The 25,568-nt window shown below is 48.3% G+C and overlaps 1 protein-coding gene across 6 annotated transcripts in view; it reads left to right on the top strand.

Moving 5' to 3' along the window:
• LOC138736363 (LIM domain-binding protein 3-like) overlaps window positions 1-25,568 on the top strand; it is a 163,925-nt gene that overhangs the window by 76,306 nt on the left and 62,051 nt on the right. Inside the window, exons 6-10 of one of the 6 annotated variants that reach the window (XM_069885747.1) lie at window positions 77-277; window positions 3,362-3,382; window positions 9,388-9,569; window positions 11,406-11,442; window positions 12,009-14,448. In XM_069885747.1, coding sequence (XP_069741848.1) covers window positions 77-277; window positions 3,362-3,382; window positions 9,388-9,569; window positions 11,406-11,442; window positions 12,009-12,105 — 538 coding nt within the window. In that variant the 3' untranslated portion in view covers window positions 12,106-14,448. Of the gene's footprint in view, window positions 1-76; window positions 278-3,361; window positions 3,383-9,387; window positions 9,570-11,405; window positions 11,443-12,008; window positions 14,449-25,568 lie in introns of those variants that run through there. The other 5 variants (XM_069885743.1, XM_069885748.1, XM_069885744.1 and 2 more) reach the window with 5 other exon arrangements.

Genomic DNA, 25,568 nt, shown 5'->3' with positions numbered 1-25,568 from the left:
ACCCCCACCTCTCCCCCACTGAGCTCCTTCTGCTTTTCACTTCTCTCGTTTCCTTCCTCACTCCCACCACCTGTAGTGAGTACGTGGAGCGCTTCAACCCCAACGTACTGAAGGACTCTGTGTTGTCCACACACAAGCCCATCGAAGTGAAGGGCCCCGGTGGGAAAGCCACCATCATCCACGCCCAGTATAACACCCCCATCAGCATGTACTCTCAAGATGCCATCATGGATGCCATAGCTGGCCAGGCACATGCCCGGGGGAGTGATCTGACAAGGTAGGCCCAGAGCATCTCCGAGGGGTTGTCTGCATGCCCAGAACTTCAGGAGACACTTTAGATTCCTGAGAGTAATAATCGATGTTTCTGTCTGGTCATTTTAAAGTCTGATAACAATTGAAGTTTAAGTTCAGCTGAATGTAAAATGGGCTTCTGGGTCGATTTAATGAGCCACTGTCTCATCGAACACCAGCAAATCCTCAGCCACAGGGATGGCACTAACCCACCCTGGGCCTTGTCCGGCTGAGGCCTTTTGGCTTTCTATGGGGATCTCTCTCTCGCTCTCTTTCACTTTCTCCCCCTCTTTCTCCTCTCTTTCTCTGCATTCAATCCCTCTCTTCTCTTTTCTCTTTCTCTTTTCTCCTCTCCCCATCTCCCCACCTCTATCTTCTCTCTCCTTCCTTTCTCTACCCTCTTTCCCTTTCTCCCACTTCTCTCTCACCGTTCTCTCTACTCTCTCCATATCTCTTTCCCCTATCTGCCACACACTCTTCCTCCTCTCTCTCCCTGCTCCCTGTCACTCTCTGTCTCCCCTGGCTCACTACCCTCTCCACCATCTCTCTACCCTCTCTATACTATTTCCCTTCCTCTCTCTTCTCTCTCTCTCGTTCTACCATCTCACCCTCCCTCTCTCCTCCTGTGGTGGGTGCTACTGGACTACCTCCTCAGTCTTTCTCTACGAAGAAGTCAAAGTGGAGAGGGTGTGTGAGAGACGGGGCGGGGGGCGGAAGGCCATTTGGCCCATCTTTCCCATGCTAGTCTACAGGAACCAACTCAACGGGACCCACCTTTCTGCTCTGGAGGGTCGCCATCTGACAGAGATGGGTCTTCTTGCCCATCCCACCCTCGGACCAGCATGGCCAAAGAGATCTTTTCATCTCTTTCCTTGTCTATCCACCAATCCCTTTAAATTCTCCCACTCAGTTTTGACCCATTAGGAAGGACAGTTTGGGTCTAGACCATCGAGGAGGGGAAGGGGGAGTGACAGGATAGGTTACAGGGGGGACTGGGGAAAGATGATGTGGTTGGAACCTGCTTGGGGAGGGGAGGAAGTAGGTGAGTGGTAGTTGGAGGCAGAGAGAGGAAAGATGAGCAGAGGGGGAGATAGCTGAGGGAGGGGGAGGTTGCAGGAGGGCTGAGAGAGGGGGAAACAGCTGAGAGGGAGTGGGAGATATGGCTGGGGGGGAGATGATTTGGAGGAGGAGGGGAAGGTGAAGCGGCTGAGGGAGAAGGACATCCCATAACACAACCACAATCAGTGCTGCGATCTGACCTCGAAGGAAGGTGATGGTAAGAACCATTAGGGGAGCAGGTAAGACCAGAGATGGGAAGGGATCTGGTGGGTAGTGAGGGGAAATGGGAGTGGGAGGGGTGGATTGGAGGGAGAAGATTGAGTGATGCAGAGCTGGAGGGAGGTGGGTGTCTTGGATAAGGGACCAACCTGGAGTCCACAGATCCCTGCTCCCAGTGTGCCATCCCAACGCCTGTAAGGTAGCCGAGGCCAGCGGACGCTGCAACACCGAGCTGCTGGTGGGACTCAGTGGGTCTGATAGCATCCATGGGTCAAAATGAATCTTCGACGTTCCAGGCCAAAGACCCTTCACCGAGTCTCCGAGCCTCTCCTGAACTACTGAGACCCACCAGCAGCTGGTTGCAGTTCCCCTGCCCCCTCCCCCACCTCTCTGTTCCAGCGTACCTCCCATCCACTGAGTGCCCTCTTCCCCTGGTGCACCTCTCCCAAACGCAGAATTTGTCATTCTTTCAATTCCCCGAAACAATTTTTCTGGTTGGGACTGAGGTGCGAGATTTCCTTGATCCCTGCCACCTGTCTTCATGGCATCCTTGAAAAGCCTGAAGAACTCCTAGTGCCACACTCCCAGAGCTCTTAGCAAGGGGTTGTGACACGCTGCTCCAAGGGTGAGATGAGCTGGAAAATGTGTGTGGATGAGTGACCAGCATGGGAAAGATGGGCCAAATGGCTTCTTCCCCCCACGCCCCAAATCCCCAGGTTCCAGTAGCAGCAGGAAACTTGATGAAGAGAAAGAGATTCTCGCCCCTCTGAGCAGACAGTGAGAGTCTCGTTGTCCCATTTTTCACAACATGTTCCGGGTATAACACTGAGTTGGTGAAACCTCCTTTGAGGGAGAAGCCATGCGGGGGTTCATGGGCCAGTCCACCTCCCGTCCCTCAGAGGGACCACCTCCCGTCCCTCAGTCCTTGACTGGGAGGAACCGACTGATATTCAGGACCTATTCATTCTGGGAGCAGGTCAGAAGTTCTGGACTTGGTTGCTAACTTATTTTAAACTGAATGTGGCATGCTTGGTAAAGTTTCTGCCCTTGGGAAGTGTGGCCCTTGCTGCCAGGTTGCGGGCCTCTGAAGAATGAATCTGCTCACAGCAGCGCCCAGTGGCACCCACGGCTCTGTCCAGCTGGGCCAGGGACCTGACGTGGGGAAAGCAGTAGAGAGAGCCTGTACCTGATCCAGAATCTGATCACTAATTGGCCACATTTAAGAAAGACGCCCAAATTCACCAACCATGCGAGAGGGTGGAGGGAAACGCAAGAGAACACAGATGCAAGAAAATTGGAACAGCGCACATACTCGGCAGGTCTGGCAGCACCCATTGCGATCCGAAACATCAACTGTCTATTGCCTTCCACGGATACTGCCTGAGTTCCTCTACCACTTAGTGTGTTGCTCAAAATACTATGTGATTAAGATTATTTAAAGATCAATTATTGTGGCATTTGAACTGGGTCTTGGCTGATCCTTATGACAGTGTCATCACTGAAGCACCTGCTTACGAGGTGAAGATGATTCCCATAATGCTTTGTCTCTTCTCTGGGTCTAGGAAGTGTTGGGCAGAGCAGAGTTTTATTCTAATGCTGTGTTGCTTTTCTTTCTTCCCCACCTATTCCCACCCTATCCCCACTCACACACATCCTCCCCCCACACCCATTTCTAACAACTATCATGGTCATTTTTTGGCACCTGTCAATCAAACCAACCTACCTCCTAACCAATCACGGACACCAATGGTCAATGCCCTGGACGGTGTTTGATCATGTGACCCTCCCCAAGTGGCCCAGAACCTCCATTTGCGTAAGTAGGTCCAACTTTTATAACCAAGACTATTGTTCCTTAACCAAGTCTGTACTAAATCTGGGCCAGAACCACCATTTCAAGTACAGTCACCAGAAATGTGGTGTTCCCTTTCTTTGGTTGAAGTTGTGTCATGACATGTCCATTTTTTTGGTTTTGTACCTTCTGGAGAAAAGTTTGGGGCAGCGTCCCGGGCCCCAGTAGCAAGGCAAGTCCTGAGGGTATGTCGTGTAAGAGGATCCGTCTGCCTTAGCCTTTCACATGGTGCAGAGTTGAGGCTGGGAGTTTTCTCTGCCGTTTACAGTGATTGGAGTTGAATGGGAAGCCGTGTCGTTCTATCGCCAGTCATTCATGGTCTGAGGAAGAGCTTGTTTATGTCCCATCTTGCCTGGTTAGGAGGAAGCTCATTGAGATGAGAGGAGGTTTGACCAATTGAAAGAAATAGCCACTTCGCTGTAGTGTATAATTTTTACAATTTTAAAATTTAATTTAGGGGTACGGCACTTCCAGACTACATTGACCAAATACACCCATGCGATCAATTAACCCATCCCTGTCTATTTTTGGAACAAGGGAGAAAACCCACACAGGTCATGGGGAGAACATATAAACTCCTTGCAGACAGTGCGGGATTTGAATCCAGGACCGCCAGTGCTGCTATGGCATTGCACTCACCGCGCTGGCCTCTCTGCTGTTTCATTGGGTTTAGCTGGGGTATGTTTGGATCAGATCCCAGCGTTATTAATGCATCCTGTTTGTGACCACCTTGTTTGGTGGTGATGGGGTAGGGCAGAGGATGGTTGGTGATCGGATACCCCGTGCCAGGCATGGTAGATACCAAGAGGGTAAAAGGTGGGCAGTGTAGCCTTGATCAGGGAAGGCAGTGACATTGATTTCGCATTGCAGTCTGATCTGATTCCAAAGTGTTGAGATCTGGTGGCAAACACAATATAGGACAAGTGTTGTGCACCGTTTTGGACCCCTAACTACAGGAAGGATATCAATAAGATTGAAAGTGTGCAGAGCAGATTTACAAGGATATTGGCAGGCCTTGAGGAACTGAATTACAGGGAAAGGTTAAACAGGTGAGGACTTTATTCCCTGGAGCATGAGAGAATGAGGGGAGATTTGACAGAGGTGTACAAAATTATAAGGGGGTGCAGACGGAGTAAATGCAAGCAGATTTTTTTCCTGCACTGAAGTTGGGTGAGATGAAAACTGGAGGACGTGGGATAAGGGGGAAAAGGGAAATATTTAAAGGGGAAGAGAGAGTGGCGAGTGTGTGGAACGAGCTGAAAGGTGACTGCAGGCTTGATTGAGATACTGCATGGAAAATCTGTGCGTGGATGGGACAGGCATGGAAGGTTGTGGTACAGGTCAATGGGAATATGTCACAGACTAGATGGGCCAAATGGCCTGTGACTGTTCTATGGTTCTAGTAAGTAAAAAGGACCCAGAATGTAAGTAAAATTGCAGATAATGAATCAGGATTCTGAAGCCATCACTGCAATGGGTAAAGCAGAGAACAGGGTTTATGTGGAAATGTTAGCCATGAGAGCATGAGGTACAAGAAGGGTTCATATCAATATGAACTCTGAGTGGAGATCTTTGATCTCAGCCTTCCCATTGCGCCAGGAGTGTCGGGCAAACCAGCGTTTAGAAGGACCATTCATTGTTCATGGAGCTTTCGTCACATTGTCAATGAGCTTAACATTGGGAGGAAACCAAAAATCCCAACTGAGGCTTGACACAATGTAAACCAATGGAAGGAGGTACTGAGAAAGCAAATGGGCTATGTAATCCGGGCAGGATTACCTGAATGTGATCAGAGGCTGGATTCAACCACAATTTGATGGGTTTGTTAAACCAAATGTTGCTTTCCTGTTCTTTAAATGATCCACACGTCTTTAACGGATGAGGTCAGATGTTGTCCTGAAAATGAGGGTGATTTAACCCAGAAGCGTTTTGGTGTTGGGTCAATATCAGTGGAAACCTGAAATGCTGATGTCTGCCCTTCATTCTGCTGCATGCAGTGTTGGATTGAATTGTGCAAACTAGACTTCTATTAAACAGGTCGCCTGGACCAGCAACTCCTGAGATTTGATTTGTTTTTTGATGTTTGCTAACCTGAGCTAACTATCGTGGTCATGTTTTAGACCCCAGCTGAGAGGAAATTAACGTTTGTATTCACTGCAATTGCTCTGAACATACTGAAATGCTCTCATAGCTGCCTTGAGCAGGTTGACTGAAGCCTGTTTTGTTGGAACATTTTGTATGATCAATGATCTTTGATTTGAAGATTATGCACCTCAAGGCAGAAATGTATTTCAAGTTTATTATCATCTGATTGCACGAGTACAACCTGATGAAACTGTGTTCTCTGGTCCTCGGTGTACAACGCGCAGATGCACAACCAGACGTAACACACACACACACACACACACAGACGAGATTCATAAGCAGGACAAATATAAAAATAGATGAATATTGTTTCATACGTAGTCGAGTCTCAGATAGTGAGTGTGAGCAGTTCTTTTGGTCATTCAGCGTTCCTCAGCCTGGTGGTGCTGGCTCGGATACTCTGACCATTAGCAAATAAGACACCATCGAGCAGAACTTTGCTTTCCGAATATACCTTTTTTTTACAATAAACAAGTTCATTGTTGTTAAAATGGCAAATATAAAAAAATACTGTTTCCCAGTGTACATTAAGCTAACTGCACAAAGTAAAAGGAGAGGCATATAGGGGAGACATCAGGGGTATGTTGTTTTTATACAGTGAAGTCTGGGTGCCTGGAATGCCTTGCCAAGGGCAGTGATGGAGCCTTGGAACAAGAGGGGTATTTAAGAGACTCTTAGACAGGCACGTGGATGACAGAAAAATAGAGGCTTACGAAATAGGGAGTGTTTAGTTATTTTTTTGGTAGGTATTTATGGGTTGGCACAACATTGTGGGCCAAAGGGCCTGTACTATGCTGTAACGCTCTGTTTGATGAGGGAAAGAGGTCGTGACTGAGTTGAACAAGATAGTTGGAGATATGTCCTCTCCTCTTGGTTCTTGCACATTTACTTCACAGCAGTTGTATTGTCTCCTTAATTGGCAAAGTCTTGTGGAAGTTGCCTTTACTCCATGAATTGCAGTGAAGGAACGAAACTATTGAACGTTGAAACAAAACCCGCAGCTGCTGCCAGTCTGAAATAAAATCAGGAAATGCTGGAAGTGCTCAACAGGGCAGGTAGCATTCAAGGAGAAAGAAATGGCCGTTGTGATCTCTCTTTTTGACCAGCTGTGCGATAAACTGTCAGCGGCAATGACACGCATTTGCTCCAGTGCGGTCAGTTGGGCTCAACTCAGCAGATGGTGGGGTTAAGGGGTGGGGAGGTGCTATAGCTACCACTGTGGCTGGCCCATGCAGAGTCATGATTGACTTCTTCATCTGGATCATGATTGTCTGGTGATGAAGCCTCAGTTACGAGATCATCACTGTCAACAGTTGGGAGTGTGGCAAAGAACTTGGGCATTAGGCGGGAGTCGGCCACAGGGACAAAACCTCAGTCTCAAAATGTGTGTCATTCAGATGATTTAACGCAAAAAATAAAACTGAAGATGCTGGAAATCAGATAACGGGAAATATGGAAATACTCGACCGGTCACGCAGCATCCGTGGAGAGAGAAGCAGTCAGTCATCCAGGTCGGTGGTCCGTCATTGTCGGAACTGTTGGAGCCATCAGCAAGAAATGCTTGCTGCTTTTTCCTCTTCCCATAAGCTCCCTGACCTGTGGAGTATTTCCAACATTTTCTGTTTTCATTGAAGCTGAGACTCTAAGTAATGGGCGTGTGAGACTCAGAAATGTCTGGAAGGGACCTGTGACTCACTCTCTACCTCTCTTTCTCCTTTCTTTTTCTCTCTTTCTCTTTTTCCCTGGCTCTTTCAATTTTTTATCTCAGTCTCTCTCTTTCTGTATCTTTCTCTGTCTCTCCCTCTCGCTCTTTCTTTCCCTTTCTTGCTCTCTCTCTCTCTCTCTTGCTCTTGTGCTGACATCTATGAATGATTAATATTTTGCCTCCTTTGGTGAAATGAAACCACTGGGAGGTTCCATTTATTGATCTGTGCATTGAAGCCTCTTTGGACCTGGGCCTGATCCAAGCGTGTAGCGAGATCAGAATGGCGCAAAGTTATGAGGCAGCGACTGTGCTCCTTGCTCGTTGGTTAGCCCATCTTTGGAGATAGTGTGGCAAGCAGACAAATTCCAAGCAAGAGAGTGGAGGGATTTTCAGTCTTGTGCAGGAATTGATGGGTGCGAGATCAGCTGCAGTTCTGATGAATGGCGCAGAAGGCTCGCGCAGTTTCCAGCTCCCAACTCTGGACGGAGTGGCACAACTTTCTTGCAGTGACTGGGGAGGTGGTGGCCTGCAGTCAGTGCAGTTTCTGGACTCTGGGCGTGGGTGGGGTCTTGCCTGTTTGTTTGCACCTGTGGTGAGTGGCAGGTGGCAATGGTACCTTGGAGATCAGTGCTCTCTCAGCATCCTCAACAATCCTGACAGTGGTTCATTCCTTTGGGGTTCCTTTGGAACTCTGCCCTAACAGCAGATTCCCTCTACTCTGAGATTGTCCACGAGTACTGGTTTTGTGAAGGTGACAGTCCATTAAAGGAACCAACTCTTGGTTTCCTCTCAAGTCAGCTGATACACCGCAGTGCACCCGGTTCGTCACCCTGCCTGTGTTGGGTAAACCCGCTTGCCCCAACCTCTGCCAGAGCAGAACCCAAGAGGTCACAATGCAGAGACAATGGAAGCCTTCTCTAGCCCTTTGTCGGCCTTTGGAGCTGTTCACCAGGTGATGAAGCAAAAAGGTTCACCACAGAATTGTACGGCAGATTGGTTGATGCACAGATGTGACACAAGTATGTACAAATGGTAGGTAAAAAGAAAGAAAAATTCATGATTCCCTTTCTTGCTATCTTGTTTCAAAGAAGAATTGGAATTTTTGGGACTATATAAAGGACTATATAAATTCCCTCCAAACTTTGTGGAAGGAAGGAAGAACCAAAATTTTTTATTTGGGTTTCCTCTCTCCTTGCCGAAAGGTGTGGAGATCCTCCTGTAATTCTGGGAAAGAAGCAGCTCCCTCCAGAAAGGCTAACGTATTTTACTGTTTGAACAGTGAACTGTGGGCAGAGTGGGAATAAAGGTTGGTGAATCCTCTTTGAGAGCTGGACATAGTTATTTGTTTAATTCCTGAATGGTCAAACTACAAATCCAGGCCTGGGACACCGGGAACAAGCTCGATGATGCAAAGCTCACCGAGTTTCAGCGACTGGAATATTTGATTCCTTTTATCATTCTTATTTGTTCCTTCCTGGGGGAGATACAAACCAAAAGACATGGGTTAAGGGTGAAAGGGGAAAAGTTTAGGGGGAACTTGTTCACACAGCGAGGGTGGAACGAGCTGCCACCTGAAATGGTGAATGCGGGCTCAATTTAACGTTTCAGAGGAGCTTGGACGGGTACATGAATGGGAGGGCTATGCAGGTCAGTGGGACTAGGCAGAAAAATGGATGGGCACGGACTAGAAGGGCCAAAAGACCTGCTCCTGTGCAGTAATGTGCTATGGTTCTGTCACTTTACCAATGCAAAGGCTGGTGGAAAAGTCTGAACTGGCACATGCGGTGGCGATTCATTGTCAGGTACCGCATCACCGGCCGGCGGCGGTGGTGTAAACTGGGCACAGCTACGTCAGGCCACCGCCGCGGCCCTGGCATCACCGATTGAGCGGAGCCCTTGGTGGAAAACTGGCTGGAGGGAGCAGGTGCCAGGGTACCGAGTCCGCTTTCAAAAAAAGTCGAGATCTGCAGATCCTCCGGGGTTGTTGTCCAGAGGGGGTGGGTTGTTCAACGCCTTGCCTCCAGCTGTGGAATCCCAGCAATGAGCAACGGCGAGAGCCTCGTCGAGCTGAGGGGGCAGGATGTGTTGTTGTAAACCGTGACTCTCTCTGTTATTGCAGTAATCTTCATGTTAAAGATGCGCTTGTCGACAATACTTCTGCAGTTTACCAGGCTGTCGTCCGTAACACTAACAAGCCCCAACAGACTCAACAGCAAGAAGTAGATGAGTGGACCCGCAGGGCTGCTAATCTGCAGTCCAAATCTTTCCGAGTCCTTGCTCAGATGACCGGAACGGAATTCCGTAAGTATTGCCGAGCTGCCTCCGTGTTGAATTAGTGGGGAGAGGTGCACTCAATTAGCCCTTCCAATAATGAGACGTGTGGCTAGACCTAGCTCAAGACCGAGGAAGCGGAAGTCGGCACTGTTTCAGCTGGGGAGCTGACGGATTATCCGTGGGCGCAGGCTCACCGATGATGCGGCGGAAGGTGTGGCTTTGCGACTGGCTTTGACACAGAGGAGGGGAAGCTTTGCTCTGCAGCTGACCTGTGTCTCATTCCGAGGGGCTTCACGGGACAGAAAAGGGGGAACTCTGCTCTGCTCCTGTCCGTGGGCTTTTGGTTTGCCAGTCCCGAGGAAGCTTTGCCGGTGACCTCACCCTGACAAGGGGTGTTTTTGAGGCAGTGCATCTTACTTTGCCCGAGCTTCCCTCTCCACTGGAATTCTCCTCCAAAGAAGCATGGAAATGTTTATTGCATGAAGTAGAAGTGCCAATTCATAGCTTCTTCCTACACAAGGAAATCTTACTGGAATGTGTTCCAGAGAATACACAGACCCGGGGAACGCAGTGTTGACACCTGCGCAAGGTTGCAACCCTCCTGTCAAACAGGAATTAGCGAGGAGTTGCCTCTAGTGAAGTGGACTTGCCGACGTCGACAAAAGCCCATTCTGTGTCCACCCAGACTTCTCCGTCCTGATGCACAGCAGAAGGTGAGGCTCAGCCTGTCTGTAGTGGCCAGATGACACTGCAGACGGTCCGTCCTTGCTGTGGGCAGATGGCGCACAGGTGAACCGGCATCAAGGAGAAAACAAATGGAAGAATTGGACTAGTGCGAGCATGGCAGCCCAATTTGCTGTCAAAATTCTGAAAGCCTCTCCAATAAAAGAGGTTTTTTTACACATCTGAAGTCTGTCAGAATTTAAAGAAAAAGAGATGTTGACAAAATGATTCTAACAAAAAATTCTCCTTTCCCACCCCTCACAGCACCATTTTTACCATCCGCAGGTCTCCAAGTTAACAATTGGCAGTGAATTACGTTCTGAATTCAGTGTGATAATCTGAAAATGCACTTTCATTTTTTAAAAAATGTTTGCTGCAATTCAAAATCAGTCCGGTCTCCTGGAAAATTGATCTACCCTCAAAACTGCAAGGGTAAAACCCACATTTATAAGTCCGATGCAATATTTTTCTTTTCCAATATATCGGAAATCCTTCATTAGTGCCTTCAGTTGCCTTGTTCTTCTTTGTAAACCGGAATCCAGACTTGCTCCCAATGGCACTGTTCACCCGGTGACAATCTGCTGGATCCAAGCTTCAGTGGGACCCAGGCCTAAGGGTACAATAGTTGCGTATCCCTGATGTGACAAGGAGTCACGATCCGGTTATCCTCTTGGATTTGAGTTGAGCTCACCAAGGTAGTGTTGGGATTGCTTCCTGCAATTTCGGGAAAGCCAGCTGGTCAGTTCCAAAACGAGCCACGGATGAACTTCTGCAATACACATATTGCAAAATATTCTGCCTCCTGCAGCCATCTGCTCTGCCCACTTTGCTGCTAACTTTCACCCTGACCTCTTGCAATGCTCTCCCTTTCTCTCTCTCTGTCTGGAATCAAAACTATTGACAGACATCTCCCATAGCTCTAATCGAGGGTCCACCTCTTCCATCCCCCGGCTGTGGCCAACGACTGGTCCTACCTCTCAGTGGAGCGAAGTGTTGAAAAGACAGCCGAGCTCCCGGTCCCCGTGCTCAACTCCCTGTAGGTCAGCAGCCTCCCCTCCCCCCACTTAACTTGGAGCCCTGTGGATGTGAGACGGTAGAGCAGTTGGGCGATGTCGCTGACGTGTGTCTTCTGTGTTGCAGTGCAAGATCCAGATGAAGAAGCCATGAAGAGATCAAGGTAGGCTTCTGGCAGCAGCAGCTTCCTGGCCTTCCCATCACACACCCCAAAACACTTCCCTGCCGACCGCAGTGACACTACGCACAGCCCTCAGCAACAGTTGATCACAGAAAGGTGGGGTGAGTCAGATCACCACTAGTTAATCTCGAAAGTGATGGGAAAGACTTAGCATCTCCCTTACAATGCAACCAACTCTGGGTGCGTGTGTGGACGATAGCGAGGCATAATTCAGCGAGCTCACCTTCCACGTTACAGGAAACTTAGCACCATCACACATTTTTGAAATAACACTGACCTTCCCCCCCTCCCCAGCGAGTGCTTCCTGTCCACTAATTGAGGGGGAGGGGGGTGGTTTGTTCTGGTTTTGTGTGTAGTTCCTGTTTTTTTAACCCAGAAATATCGAGGCTGTTTAAAGGGTTGCCAGCTTTAAGGACGTAAAATGATTTTGTAAGCCTTGTCTTGTGCTTTGATTGGTTTGTGTGTTATAAGGTGAGGAGGTGAAGGCCATTTATCCCTCGTCCCTTACTCTTCTCCTCCTCTCTTTTCTCTCTTTCTCTACGCCACAGGGAAAAGTTTGAACATGAAGTAAAAGGTCCACGGTTTGCCAAATTACGCAATTGGCATCATGGTCTGTCTGCACAGATCCTTAATATTAAAGGTTAAACTGCCCGCCTGTAATCAGACACTTTCAGTTAGAATTACTAAACTAGTAATAAGGGCAGATCTCTGTCATAGTGACTCTTATAAAAAAAATAGTAGCTTGAGAACATCAAATCTTCTGAAAACAAGTTAAAGAAAGTGCTTGTATCCTCTGTGTTGTCATCCAGTGACCCTACTTCCCAATGTATGAAAGTGACTGACAATAAAATGTTAAAAGTCCTGTTTCTCTATAAAGAGTCAGCTTCTATTATCTCTCGAGTCCTTTCGAAGAAGTGTTAGGGAATTATTAAAGCTGTTGGCCTCCTTGTATTTGTGAGAGTGCAGAATGAAAGGATGTGTGAGCGACAGGGCCGCCCAGCACTGAAGGAATGCTTGCATAACACAGTCGGTTTCACACAAGTCAGATAACGGGGTGGGGAGGGGAGACCCAGGAGGAAAATATGGAGAATGATTGGCCTGGGGTTTAGAATAATGCGCGGCATCTGACGAGCTCATTGAGTAGACAATACATGATTTGCTTCCTTTGGTTGGAAGGGGCGTCGGGCAATGCTGATGGAGAATTTTTATCGACTGAAGGCAATTTCATGTCATAATACATTTCTGTTTTATTACATGACAATAAATAGTATCTGATTTTGGTGACAGAAACGAGCTGGATCCGTTGATGCTGCGTGACCTGCTGAGTTTCTCCAGCACTTTTGTGTATGCAGACTTGCTTGGTGACAAATCCGTTTAGTTCATCGTACCTAATCACAGTAACTTACCAACCCGATTACTGAACCACATCTAGATGTGGATAGTGTAACATTTTTTGTATTTATAACATTATTACCAATGCACATCAAATTAAAATACCTTGTCCAGAATGCATTCCCCCCCCCCCCCCCCCCCACCCCCACTACTGTACCCACCAGTCCCAAAAGGCCTCCAAAGCACCACCATTATTGACAGTAACATTTTATTCAGGATTAAATTAGCTAAAGACTTTAAAATTTTCCGGCTGTGGCTCAGCTTTCCAGTTAGCCAAGTAACATCACCACTGCCCTCCACTTACAATGCCTCTGTGTTTAACCTCTTAGCAAAGCAAGTCCTGCTCATTTGGTTAAATAGTTGAAAATTCAGGGCTCACATTTGGCTGTTTCTTTCCAAAGGTCAGACTCAACACTGGCGAGTATTCTTGTCACATTTTAGTGAAATAATTAACCTGCTCTCGCTTTGTTTCTCTCTTGACAAAGCGGTGCCTCATGACAGGGCTTATTCAGGGTTTCCGAGTGCATTCAGATGAGAAGGGTAAGACTGGGTAATGGGCGTGTTCGAAACACAGAGTGTGACTTCGAGGCGTGGCCCTCCAACCCCGACCCAAAAAACACATTGGCAAATTTAACCAAGGTCCCAACACATCAAGGGCTTTTGCACATTGGACTTAGATGAATATATATGCTGGCTTTGTGAAAATTAAATAAGGTGAAGATAGTTTTCAAAACCTGTGATGTGTGAGCATTCCTTCAGAAAGGGGAAGTTACGAGATCTCCATTGAATATTTAATTTCTGGAGGTGATGGGTCGAATGTAGTTCGACTGCCCTGGAAGTGATGGATTGAAAAGGGATGGAGTGGCTGTGGTGATTGTGACACACCCCACTGTGATTTTTGCAGAGGACCTTTTTCCGTTGCTTCCCATTCTTGAGCCCAGGTACCCCATCAGCCCATCCAATTGGCCTTTCTTTATCACCAGCCTTGCCAGTGGAACGTTCTACTGCGGCAAGAGTTCCTTGGGCTCAGTTCCGTGCACCTTTGCAGGGCAGAGCTGCCGAGAAGTTGTTTCACCTCCACAGCCCCGATGCCCGCCCACCTAGCCCAGCTCACAGTACTGAGGCAAAAATCTGGCACCCATGCCGGTCTCAGGTCACCACAGGACCTGCTGCTGGTCTGCTCTGCTCTCGATTCCTGATTCAAGAAGCAGAAAGCAATGTAGTTCACCCAAATATACAGAGCACACCATATTCCAAGAAGTAGGTGAAACTGCAGAATGCAGGTGGGGTGTGTTATGCATGGGGAATGACACTGTGGTAATGTGGAGCAACTGGATGTCAGTGTTTGAACCACATCTACAGCTTCCCATTACCCCACTTGTCTTTCAGTCTGGGTTCAGTTGTTGGATGTGAATGATTTCAGTCAACTCATTGGGAGTGGACATGAGCTGGAGACGTAGGATGTTTGGTGAAAGGCATGATGTGATTATCTGGTTTCTGTATTCTCTGCTTGACTCCTTTTGGTTTGCAAGTTCTCTGTATATAGCAGCACTTATTTTCTCTGAAATAAAACAAAAATCGAATTCAAAAATGAAATTAGATCCTCTTCCAATTTTATTTTTCTCTGTGCAGCTCGCTAGATTAGTGAGTCCCTCCATTTCGACCACAATCCCCTTGTTTGAGTCGGACAGTTCAATTGCTTAATGATTTCAAGGCTGCTTCAAAGAAGCAGTTCCTGGGTGGTGAATGGTGAACTCAGTGATAGATTATTTAAGGGGGCAGATATTCAAACATTCAACAGGATACACACCACAAATGAGGTTCTATTTTTACCTCAGGTCCACGTTGTGAACTTTGTAACTGAAATACAGGTATACCCCGTTTTACGAATAATCGCTTTACGAAAATTCACTTTTACAAAGGAACCGGTGTTCGCTTTTACGAAAGGATTTGAAGGGTGGTTTTTTTTTTTGCTTTTACAAAAATAGCCTCCAATAGTAATGAGTGGGTGTTCGCTTTACACCATTTCGGCTTCCGAAAGGTTTCATATTAACACTCTAGTTTCGTAAAGCGGGATATTCCTGTATTGTCATTGAGGCTCGGCAAAGCTTTGGCCCTTTAGTCAGTAGGGTGGCATTTCGCAGTTTAAACTCAGACGTTAGGACTTCTGCCTTAAGCTCAGGAAGGTCAGATCTCTCCTGGGAGTCACTGGAGTCCTCTGTCATCGAGCATGAGGCGAGGGGGTGAGGAGGCAAGGTGACAGGCACCAGAGGATTCCGATGGAGCGGAGAATCCGTGACATTTTCAGACAGGTTGAGGGGGAACACAGCCTGGGCCAAGAGTGAGCGAAGTTGGGTGATGAGAGGGGATCTGTTTCTCAGTGGCCTTGTGCCTGTTGACCAGTCCACCACCTCAAATGCCTTTCAAATTTATTTGAAGCTCATTCCGCTTCAAACTTTGGAGTTAGCAGTGATTTTTGATGTAAAAAGTTGACCCAGCTCAGATTGGGAATGGCTTCAGGCTTTCACTGATACATTCTGAACAGATTCTGAATGATTGTAGGCAGCAGAAAAACTGTGAGCTCAGTGGAATGAAGGGTTAAGACCTAAATATAACGGTGGTGTAGCTCTGCGCCCTGCCACACAGAGAGCTTCCCTTCCCATCTCACAGGCTAACACATTTGCATTTATGCAGGGACATTTTCTTCTCTTTAAAAAAAAAAACATGTTAAACCAAAATAAAATCAACTTGCCTAGAAATATAGAAAAATAAACTTTGTCCAAAACCTTTAAACTGATTTGACTTCTCAGTAGGGCAGTTAATGAAGTGAGCAGAATTCTGCGGCTTATCCCAATTGTGAAGTCAGCTTCTACCTTGGAAACTTAAGAACAAGGAGCAGGAGTTGGCCATCTGGCCCGTCAAGGCTGCTCTGCCATTCAATATGGCTGATCTGGCCGTGGACTCAGCTCCACCTACCTACCGTTTACTAATAACTTTTTAAAAAGTTTTTACATTGAGATGTGTAGCACATTAACAGGTCATTTTAGCCCACGAGTCTGTGCAGCCCAATTCACACCCCATTAACCTACACCCTGGTACGTTTCGAATGGTGGGTGGAAACCTGAGCTCCCGGGGAAAACCCACGCAGACACGGGGAGAACAGACAAACTCTTTACAGATAGCACGGGATTACTGCTTCTTTGAGCAGAGAATTTTGCAGATTCACTGCTCTCTGGGAAAAGCAGTTCCTCCTCGTCTGCTAAACCTATTCCCCTGAATCTTGAGGCTATGCCCCCTAGTTCTATTCTCACCTACTTGTGGAAACAACTTTCTCACCTCCATCTTCTTTATTTGTTTCGTAAATCATGTACGTTTCTTTAAGATCCCCTCTCATTCTTCTGAATTACAGTGGGTGTAGTCCTAAGCGACACAATCTCTCCTCATAGGCTAGCCCCCTTATCTGGTGAACCTCCTCTGCATTGCCTCCAAAGCCTCTATTTACTCAAGAAAGGAGTCCAGACTGCATGCAGTACTCTGGGTGCGGTCTCACCAGTACAGTTTCAGCAGAATCTCCCTGTCTTAAATGCAATCCCTCTTGCAACGAAGGCCACTGGCCTCGTCGCTAACCTCTTGCGCCTGCAAACCAATCTTTCGCGATTCATGCACAATTATGGCCTTTCTGTCAGTATTGAACGTGAGTTAAACATCAAATTGACCTTTTGAGTTGTGAAGCCATATTCGTAACATGTCCAGTATGTATTTGCTCGGCCAAGTTAGAGTTTAGAGAACCTGTGCACGTCCCTGGCGATAGGAGTCTTTAATAGCGATGGACTAGGTGAGCATACTTCATAGACACCAATCTTTGACAGGTCATGATTATCAACAAAGCACTAAAAAGGATTGCAGTCAAATTGTGGGACCACATTTAAATTCAATCCTGTCAACAGAAGAGTCTCTGTCCAAGGACAGATAACTAGGAACAATCTTGGATAAACTGCCTAGATGGAAGTAGGCCTCTTTAAATCCTGGTTAGATTTTCATAACACGGACGAAGGTGTGACACGCGGGCAAATAGACTTCCTGAGAATTGTGCAAATAATATGTTCGGGAAGATTGTGTTCCATGGCAACAACTGAAACAAAGAGAGGCCTCCAGGTAAACTGCTTGTCTGGTTGTGACATAGGGAAAGTATCCAACCTGCAACGGGCTGTTCCTTCCCCAAACCACCGACTAACCCAATTTCTGCTGGATGCTCCCGTGCTGGGCCCTATGCCCAGCGGCTGGCGAAGATACTCACTGCACGCCTTGCATGGTGTGAGTCAGCGATGCCTTGTGCGTGTTTGCGGGAGTGGCGCACGTGCTGACCTCTCCCACGTGTGACTTTCCTCCTGCCTCCATGTCATCATCGATCACTCCATTGCCTAAAGCCCTTGCCATCTAATTCCTTCATCCTACTGACACCCTCCGCCCTAGATGGGCTCTATTTATCAACAACGAGGTGGCACTGATCTGTTTAACCATCGATCACTAATTTTTTCATTGTCAAGCAATGCATTGCTCACCTGTGAAGCAATGATTCTCAGTGATCTAATTTGCTTGTATTTTCCATTACTTAAAGTCCATTCTCCACTGCTAAGTAAATCCACGTATTTTTAGAATGGGTTAACAAACTCAAAATCTGTCACATTTTGCACTTTTTTGTGTGAAAACAATTGTTACAAACTCATGGATCAAAGGTGATGACTGTGACTTCCTGGGATGTGTATGGGCACAGGCAAGGGTCATGTGTCCACAACACCTCTCTACGCAGACCCAGCATGAAAAGCCACTCAGCCTGGGTCTTCTTGTCTGTCTGAGGTTTCCATTCAAGACCATGCATGTTTGTGTGTGCCATGTTGCCCCATTCATATACTGTTGACTCGATGCTCGGGGAGCAGGGGATTGGGTTTTGTGTGTCACCGAGCTGTGTTCCTCCCATCCGTGTGGTCTTGCTTTCCTGTCGTCGAGTCTGTGTTCCCGTTGTTACTCTGCAACCCCATTTTCTGCACGGGCTTTGGAAGGTGGCAGCTGAGGGCGAATCTCCTTAAACATCTGTTTCAAGCATCTTGGCGCCACTTGAAGGCTCCCCCTTAGTTTCCCCCCTTCTTGAGAAGGCGACCGCAGTCCGAGAAAGCCGGCCAATCTTTCTGAGATTAAAAAAAAAGGGCTAAACTCCCTGGCCATCCCATTTCCCTCACCCCAACCCCCTGATCCTAGTGACATTTCTTCCAAGAAAGGATTGCCACCAAGTCTGTTTCGGTGTAGGGGCAAGATTTAAATTGGCTGCGGGCTTTGGTGTGGAATCCAGCGAATACAATTAAACGGTTACCTTGGAGGATTAGACATTAGCTTTGGGAGACCAGTATAATGTAATGCGACTGGCCAGATGTGGCCCCAGAAACCATGTGCGCTGACTTGGAGGCAGTTCTTGCAGTTTAATCCTCAGTTTAAAGGCGAGGTGATGGGTTTGGGGATTGGAGCCAACTCTTCGAGACTCCAATTCCACCCCCAAGCATGTGTGGTGGGGGGGGGAGGAAACTTCCCTTTACTCCCTCTCGCACTCCGGGTGCTTTCTGCACAAGCTTCTCCTCTGGTCTCGGGCACGGTTTGCTTTCCTGAAGCATGTCCATGTGCGGCTCTGACATTTTTTCTCTCTCTGATGCTTTAACAGTCCGCTTCTCTGTGCATGTTGGTGAGGAGTGGGTGTCTAATGTTTGCTGTGATGCACTTGCTGCCCCATGATCCCACGTGATGATCCAGTCTGCATTAACAAGTCAACCTACCTTTCCTCATGGGAGACCGTTATTTCCCTATGTTAAAACTGCAAGCAGACTCTGATGAGATTAAGCTGGAGCCCTCTCTGTGTGGGACCTGCCTCTAACTGCAGTGGCTGAGAAAGAAAATATGGCTTTACCTGCCTCTAAAATAGTTGTGAACTAAAATCAGCATGAAATAAGCTGTCATCTTAACTTTATCACCTTTCCTTTCCGCAGCCGTTGTCTCTCTCTCTGTAGTTTTGTCTTTTTCCTGCCTTGAATAACGCTGGCTTTTGCAGTACCTCTTCTGTTGGCTATATCTTACCATTTCTTGGCTTTTGTGTTTCAAACTTGAAGCGTTGCCCGCAGTAGAATCTAGTCCTTTTCTAAACTGCCCCAGGTTTGGAAAAGTCTTCAGCTATTACTGCAGGGGTAGGTGGTGGGGGGGCTGGGGGTGGGGGGGGGTGGTGGTGGAATGATGGAAACGTTATCTCCCTGTTAAATTGGTCAAGTGCTGTGGTGTAGGTCGAGGCAGGGGTGAAAAGCAGCAGCAGAGCTACCCACCCTGAGCAGCTCGGGTGACTGAGGAAAGCTTGAACTAGGCCATCCCTTCCAGTGACTAGAAAAGTGTGTTTGCTGAAGCTGTTTGGCAAGAATATTTTAAAAATTGGGAACTACAGAAGCAGCTGCATTAAGTCTGGAGTTGGGAAGTGGGTGGTTGGTGGGGGGGTTGTCAGTCACAAGCTGGAATCCTAGCCCGTTAATGAAGTTGTCCAGGACCAGGAACCTGGGGGGCTTCTTTGAGATTTTATATCTAGATGTGACATCTTGCAGGCCAGTCCAATTCACGCAGCTCAGAGTAACCCTGTTTTAATTTGTTCAGACATACATTCAAGGAGTAACTGAAAAGAATCAGGGAATTTCAGTTCCAATGCTGAGATTCTCCAGTGCCCGGCCTGAAGGCAGTGCTCGAGGCCAGCGAGGTTGTGCACAATTCCAACAGGCCCGGCACCCTACATTGAGGGGGCTGGCCCTTCACTGTGCTTTATGGGCCACGAGGGCGGGGATGTGGCGCGAGCTCCAGCTGATGGGTGTTCTGCCTCGTCGGTCCAGTAACCCAGGTGTGACCCTCGACCTTGGCTGCAGCGACTGATGAGGCTGCACGCGTACCCTGTGACCGCCGAGGCTCCGGTCTTCTCCCCATCCGAGCCAGTTGGAGGTTGAACTGGCTGACATGAGTTGCTCACTCTCTCACTCATCAACCGACTGTCCATTTAGGAGAAGCTTATCCATGCCATCCAAGCTGGCTTTCTGGACTAGTCTTGTTTGCCTGCATTTGGACCCTTTCCATCCATAAATCTTGGAGTTGTGCCCACTTCTACCGTTTCCCCTGGCAGCTCATTCCACATACAGACTACCCCTGAGTGAGAATATTGCCCTGACGTTCATCTTAAATCTCTTCCCTTTCATCTAAACCCTCTGGTTCTAGAATCACCTACCTTGGGAAAAGGACCATCCCTCTCATGGCTTTATGAACCTTGATAAGGTCACCCCTCAACCCCATACACTGCAGGGAACAAAGACCTGGCTAAAGCAACCTCTCCCTGTAACTCCATGGCCCCCTGTACTGGAGACACCCCTCCCTCTGCAAATGCATTACACCCGCGTGTTGGAGGAACTCAGCAGCTCACACAGCATCTGCGGGAAGTGAAAGGGTAATTACTGTTATAAGCCTATAAGAACAGGGAGATGCTTGATTTTTTTTAAAAAAGGGCGCTTCCCGACCTGCTGAGTTCCTCCAGCAGTTTGTATTGGTAGAATCAGTGAGGGGGGGACTTGATGGGGATGTTGGAATACACCGCAAAATGGGACATCCCTGCTGCATCACTCTGCTTCCAGTGAATTCAGCCGTTGTTGAACTTGCTCCTTCAGAGTGAAACGGGGTGGAGTCCTCCCCCCCCCCCACCCCCACTCCCCCAGCAACCACTCACTGGTACATCAAGCACACGTGCCTCAGTGCCCTGGAGAAACTTCAGTGTTCACCACTGACACAGAGCCTTGCTCTGCCTCCTCTGGGTGTTCAGAGCAGCCAGTGGCCCTCCAAGCTTCTTTATGCCGTTCCTTTTCGCCTCTCCCTCCTTCCTGTGGGGACACCCCCTCCGTCGCTGCAGCACCTTACCTGTTGTTGACAGGCGCAGTGTCTGGAAGGGGTTGCAAGAGACCTGGCAGCAGCCCGAGTACCCCATTTAGAGGGTAGGCTGTGGGTGCTGTGCGTATGCTCCATATCACCGTGTGTAGATCCCCCGGCACTGTATTTTGTCTCTCTAGGGGGAATCCAACATTGCAACAGCTGAGACTTCCCCAGGTATGATCCCATTCTCATTGTTGCTGAAGGCAGGTCTCCACACCTCATACCCAGAACAAGCATCGGTGCTGTGTGGAGAGTGCCTACTGCAGTTTCACCAGCTTCTCCATTGGCCAGACAGCTTTGATCTCTCTTTCCCGCCCTTGCAAGGACCTGTTTGAAGAGATCCAGTGATCACCTAATTCCTCCAGAGCTGGGGTCCATCTCCTTGAATGTAGTGCAGAACGGAGCTCTCCCTGGGTTACTGGGTGAGAGGGGCCTGGTGTCTGATTTATAGTTGTGTTTTGTGAATATGGAGTTCCCTTGGGCTGCTGAACATGGTTCATCCATTAACTTGTTCCAGTGTGATATTTTGCACCATTCATTTAACGGCAAGACTTCCAGAGACATCTGAGTTACAGTAGTGGGTCAGTTGTTGGAAATTAGCAAGACCAGGAGTCAAATATTGAAGCGGTATTTTATCAAGTACAGAGAGCAGGTCTATCTCTGTCAGCAGGATCCTGTTGGAGCCAGAACCTTTGATTGCTGCAGTGTTTCTAGACTGTGCCGTAGCTAGTACTGTCTGTCTGTCCTACGTCTGAGTGCACTCTGTGTTCCAAGGCTGTTGCTAGAAGATGACAGCTTTTCACTCTGGGGTGCCATCTTGGTGAAAACCTCATCCTGGTGACAGTCTCCTCCCGTAACTTTATTGATCCGCAACTTCCCCTGAGTTTGCAATTGTGCGATCCACCAATGTGTGCTTCAAAACAATGGTCTCAGGCGGGGTGGGGGGGAAGAAAATGGCCAGGCCTTTCAAAGTGAACGGGATCGATGGCACCGCAGCCCGAGACCAACCAAACTCAGGAGACCCCCTCCATGTCTCTTGACACCACCCAGAATTCCAGCAACAGCCTTTGCTTTCTGTTTCCAATGTTCTCTGCCACAGTTATACCACTTCACTCCCACCACATGACACGGCCCCTTCACTCCCTCTCCGACACATGTCCAGGCAGTTTACTTAGCAGTGGAGGGTGGGGTAGACAGGCAGGAAGGCCCCCCCCTCCCTACAAAGGCCTCAGTGCTGCTGCAAGCCTGAACACCTGCTGACATTCAGTGCCTTTCCTGCTGCGGATTTTCTTCCAGTGAATGTCACCACCTTAGAAATAAACTGAGTCTCAGATACCATCTTTGGAGAGTGTGTTTTCTGTGTGCCAACTAATCCATTGTTTGCATGGGAACTGCACGCTACACAGATTCACCACCTTTGTTTTGATTCATCAGATTTTCTTGGGATGGTTGCTGCGTGCTTTGCCTCCTTGCCAACACCACGGCCTCCTGATGCGGCATCAAAGTGCGTGTTTCACTTCCCACCGGCACGCTTGACTGAGGCACCGTCCCGTTCGACTCTCTGTTCACTCTGCACATAGGGACTCCTTGGCCCAAGGGGTGGGGTGGGGGGGGGCACACACACTCCCTTGGTGCGAGGCAACTGAAGGTGGATCCTCAGAGATCTTTCTAAAGGAGAAGTCACTGCTCACTGCTGACACCGTTGGAGATCAGGCAACGCTGGTGAATTTTCAAACCACAGCTCCACTCATCTTCTGCCTTGTCTTGGGATCTGCAGTGATGGGCAAAGTTCCCATTGACTGAGTGAGGTGCTAAATCTGTAACCAGTCGCTCCATGCTGCTGCAGGACTCTTTGCGCAGTATTCCAACAGCCGAGACCTCCCTGAGGTTTGTTCCCCCCCCGTGACACTGTTGTCTAGTGCAGGCCTCTACGCAAAGTCGCCCAAACTAGCATCAGTGCTGATGTCGGTGAGAGAGTTCGTAGAGTTTGCTAACCACTGCAGTGGGAAGGAGGACTACTCCACTGGCCGGACAGGCTGGGATTAGAATTGCTGGGAGATCACGATTACAGCAGCATAACTCTGGAAGAATGTTGATTCCAGCATTCCCGCCTCTCTGTTTTAAAGGTGGTTCCTACATCTGCAATAGACTCAAACTTTAGATGAATCATATTGTGGCAGGAGAGTTTAACGCCTAAACTCTGCTGCTGGGAGGTGCCTGAGCCTGGAGAAAATTCTTGCTGCGTTTAGCCTGTGTGGTAATTGGTGCCTGATCAGTTATTCCAGCCAGACGTGAACTTTAGCATTGAAGGTCTCGAGGTTGATCAACTGGGAGACCATGGGCAGACATGGGAATTAAATCCATCGCACTCAAAAGTGCCGTAACCCTGCATGAAAACCGAGATTTGTTCTGGCTCTGTCATCTCTCTGCTCCACAGAATGGGATCCAACAGCCCTGTGTGCTGCTGTGAATCAGGAAGACTGTTGCCAGAAATATTCCATCTCCACTCCACCTCACCCTAGGGTCAGTCTTGGTCATCAGAAAATTCTGTTCTGTAATTGTTGCTTCACTGCGTGTCTCTTCACCCACCTCTCTCTCTCTCCCCCGGTCAGTCCAAAGGCGTGCAGAGGGAATCTGCCCGAAATGGGGTGCGCGCTTAGTCCTCGTGGCCTATATCCATGCTTGTGTCGGTTTCTCTGGCTTTCTCTTCTCTACCTGTTTACCTCTCTTTCTCTCTTGGTGCCTCTCACACTCTCTCCCTCTCTATCTCTACCCCCTCTCCCCACCCCATCTTCTAATCGCCCTATCTCTCCCCCTCTCTCTCTCCTCCACCCCTATCCCTCTGCTCATTCTCTCTATTTCAGATAGCTTGCTAATAATGTGAGCTGGATGAAATAATTGTATATAGATCATTACCTACCATTGAAGCTGAGGCCTGCTGAGTTCCTCCAGCATTTCTGTGTGTTTACTATTTCAGTATTATTAATAAACTACAATGCAGTTGTGAGAGACCCCTCCTGTGGGGGGTCCCCTCTCCTTTCTGTGTGTGAGCCCCATCTCCCCATGGTTGGACCCCTCCCCCATGCTGTTCCCCCCTCCCCTTAAGGGTGGATCCTCCTCCCCCTATGTTGTGGCTGGTCCCCCTCCCCTGTGTTATGAGTTATGGTCCTCCTCCCTGGTGCCTTGTGTGAACCTCCTCCTGTCGGGAAGGGTCTTCCATCCCCGTGCTGAGTCCGCCTCCCCCATGGGGGCGTCCCTCTTCCCCCAAGCTGTGGGTGAAGGTCCTCCTCCCCGTACTGTGGGTGAAGGACCCTTCCCCCCCATGGGTGGCTTGCCCTCCACCGTGCTGTAGATAGTCCACCTCGCCTCACATCCTGAACACCCAAATGGGTATCTGCAGGGTGCCTCGAGGTTCCTAGCAGTGGTCAAACAACGAGAACCGGCATCACATTGAATCTCAGGTCATCACTGTGGTGTAGTGCCAATGTCCCGCTGTGGCCTCATTTGTTCTCTGAGATTTGTTTTCCCTGTGGCAAATTCCAGAGACGTACGTGGAACCAGAGGGTTCATGGGTTTACTGTTCAGCACCTTCCCACTTCTTCCCATTCTTCAGAATGAAGTCTTCACCGACTCCTCCTTCATCCATTGGACGTCAGCCTTCCTGAGGTACTTCAATCCCCTTCCGGCTTCAATATCCATCTCCACACCAGGGGTTACTGGTAAAGCGATGGAATGATGGACAGGGTTTGCGAATGGTGAACACCACCACAAAGACAAAGTGAAGACAAAGTGTTGCCAACAAGAATTCCAGCAATATGGAAGTTGTCCGGAGCTGGTGCATGCCTTCATTTCACTCCGTACAAGCCTCCCTTGTAATTCGGGCTTTTAGAAGAACGTGAAAGGTTCCTTGTTAAAGACTTACAAGTCAGCGGAAAGCGACAGGAAGAATCCAAGCAGCGTGCTGGAAAAGATAAGAAATGACTTGATTGGGATAGGATGAGGTGACTACTGTCTTCCTTGTGGTAGACAAAGTTAAAGAATTTTATGTATGTTACATTCTAAATGTAGTATTACATGACAATAATGGAACCTTTACCTTTAATACATTAAGTATTGTGGCTGTTTGATCAGTGAGCAAATTGACACTAGCAAACTGAGAATATCGGTTTATTGCCATATGTATAAGTACAGTGCATAGATAAACTGAAATTCTTGCTGTAAACGACCAGAGTTTAGTATCTGTGAAGGCCAGGTTGTTGGGTGTATTTAAGGCAAAGATTGATAGCTATTTGAATGTCAGGGTATCGAAAGTTGTGGGGAGAAGGCAGAATGAGGCTGAGTGGGAGAATGGATCAGCTCAGGGCAGAGCAGACTTGACGGGCCGAATAGTGGTGTGGTCTAAATGAAACATCCACAGTATGCCTGAGATCATGAGATCATAAAAGAGGCAATAAATATAAAAGGATAGATAGATGTTCACAGTTGCGGTCGGTGGGAGTACCATAAATATTTGTGTATAATGCCTTTCGTGTATAATGCGCCCCCTCCCAATTTTTGAGGGGAAAAGGGGAAAAACTTTTTACCCCCCCGTGTATAATATGACCCCCCCTCACCCTCCTGAGTCGCGCTGCTGTCTCTCCTCCCAACCTAGTCGCGCTGCCGTCTCTCCCCCCTTGGCCACCCAAGTCGCGCTGCCGTCTCTCCCCCCTCGCCCACCCAAGTCGCGCTGC

Source organism: Narcine bancroftii, chromosome 6, assembly GCF_036971445.1.
Source record: "Narcine bancroftii isolate sNarBan1 chromosome 6, sNarBan1.hap1, whole genome shotgun sequence".
In the NCBI taxonomy this organism is placed as follows: Eukaryota; Metazoa; Chordata; class Chondrichthyes; order Torpediniformes; family Narcinidae; genus Narcine; species Narcine bancroftii.
The sequence above is the reverse complement of the archived record's forward strand: the minus strand, read 5'-3'. Positions and strand labels throughout refer to the sequence as shown.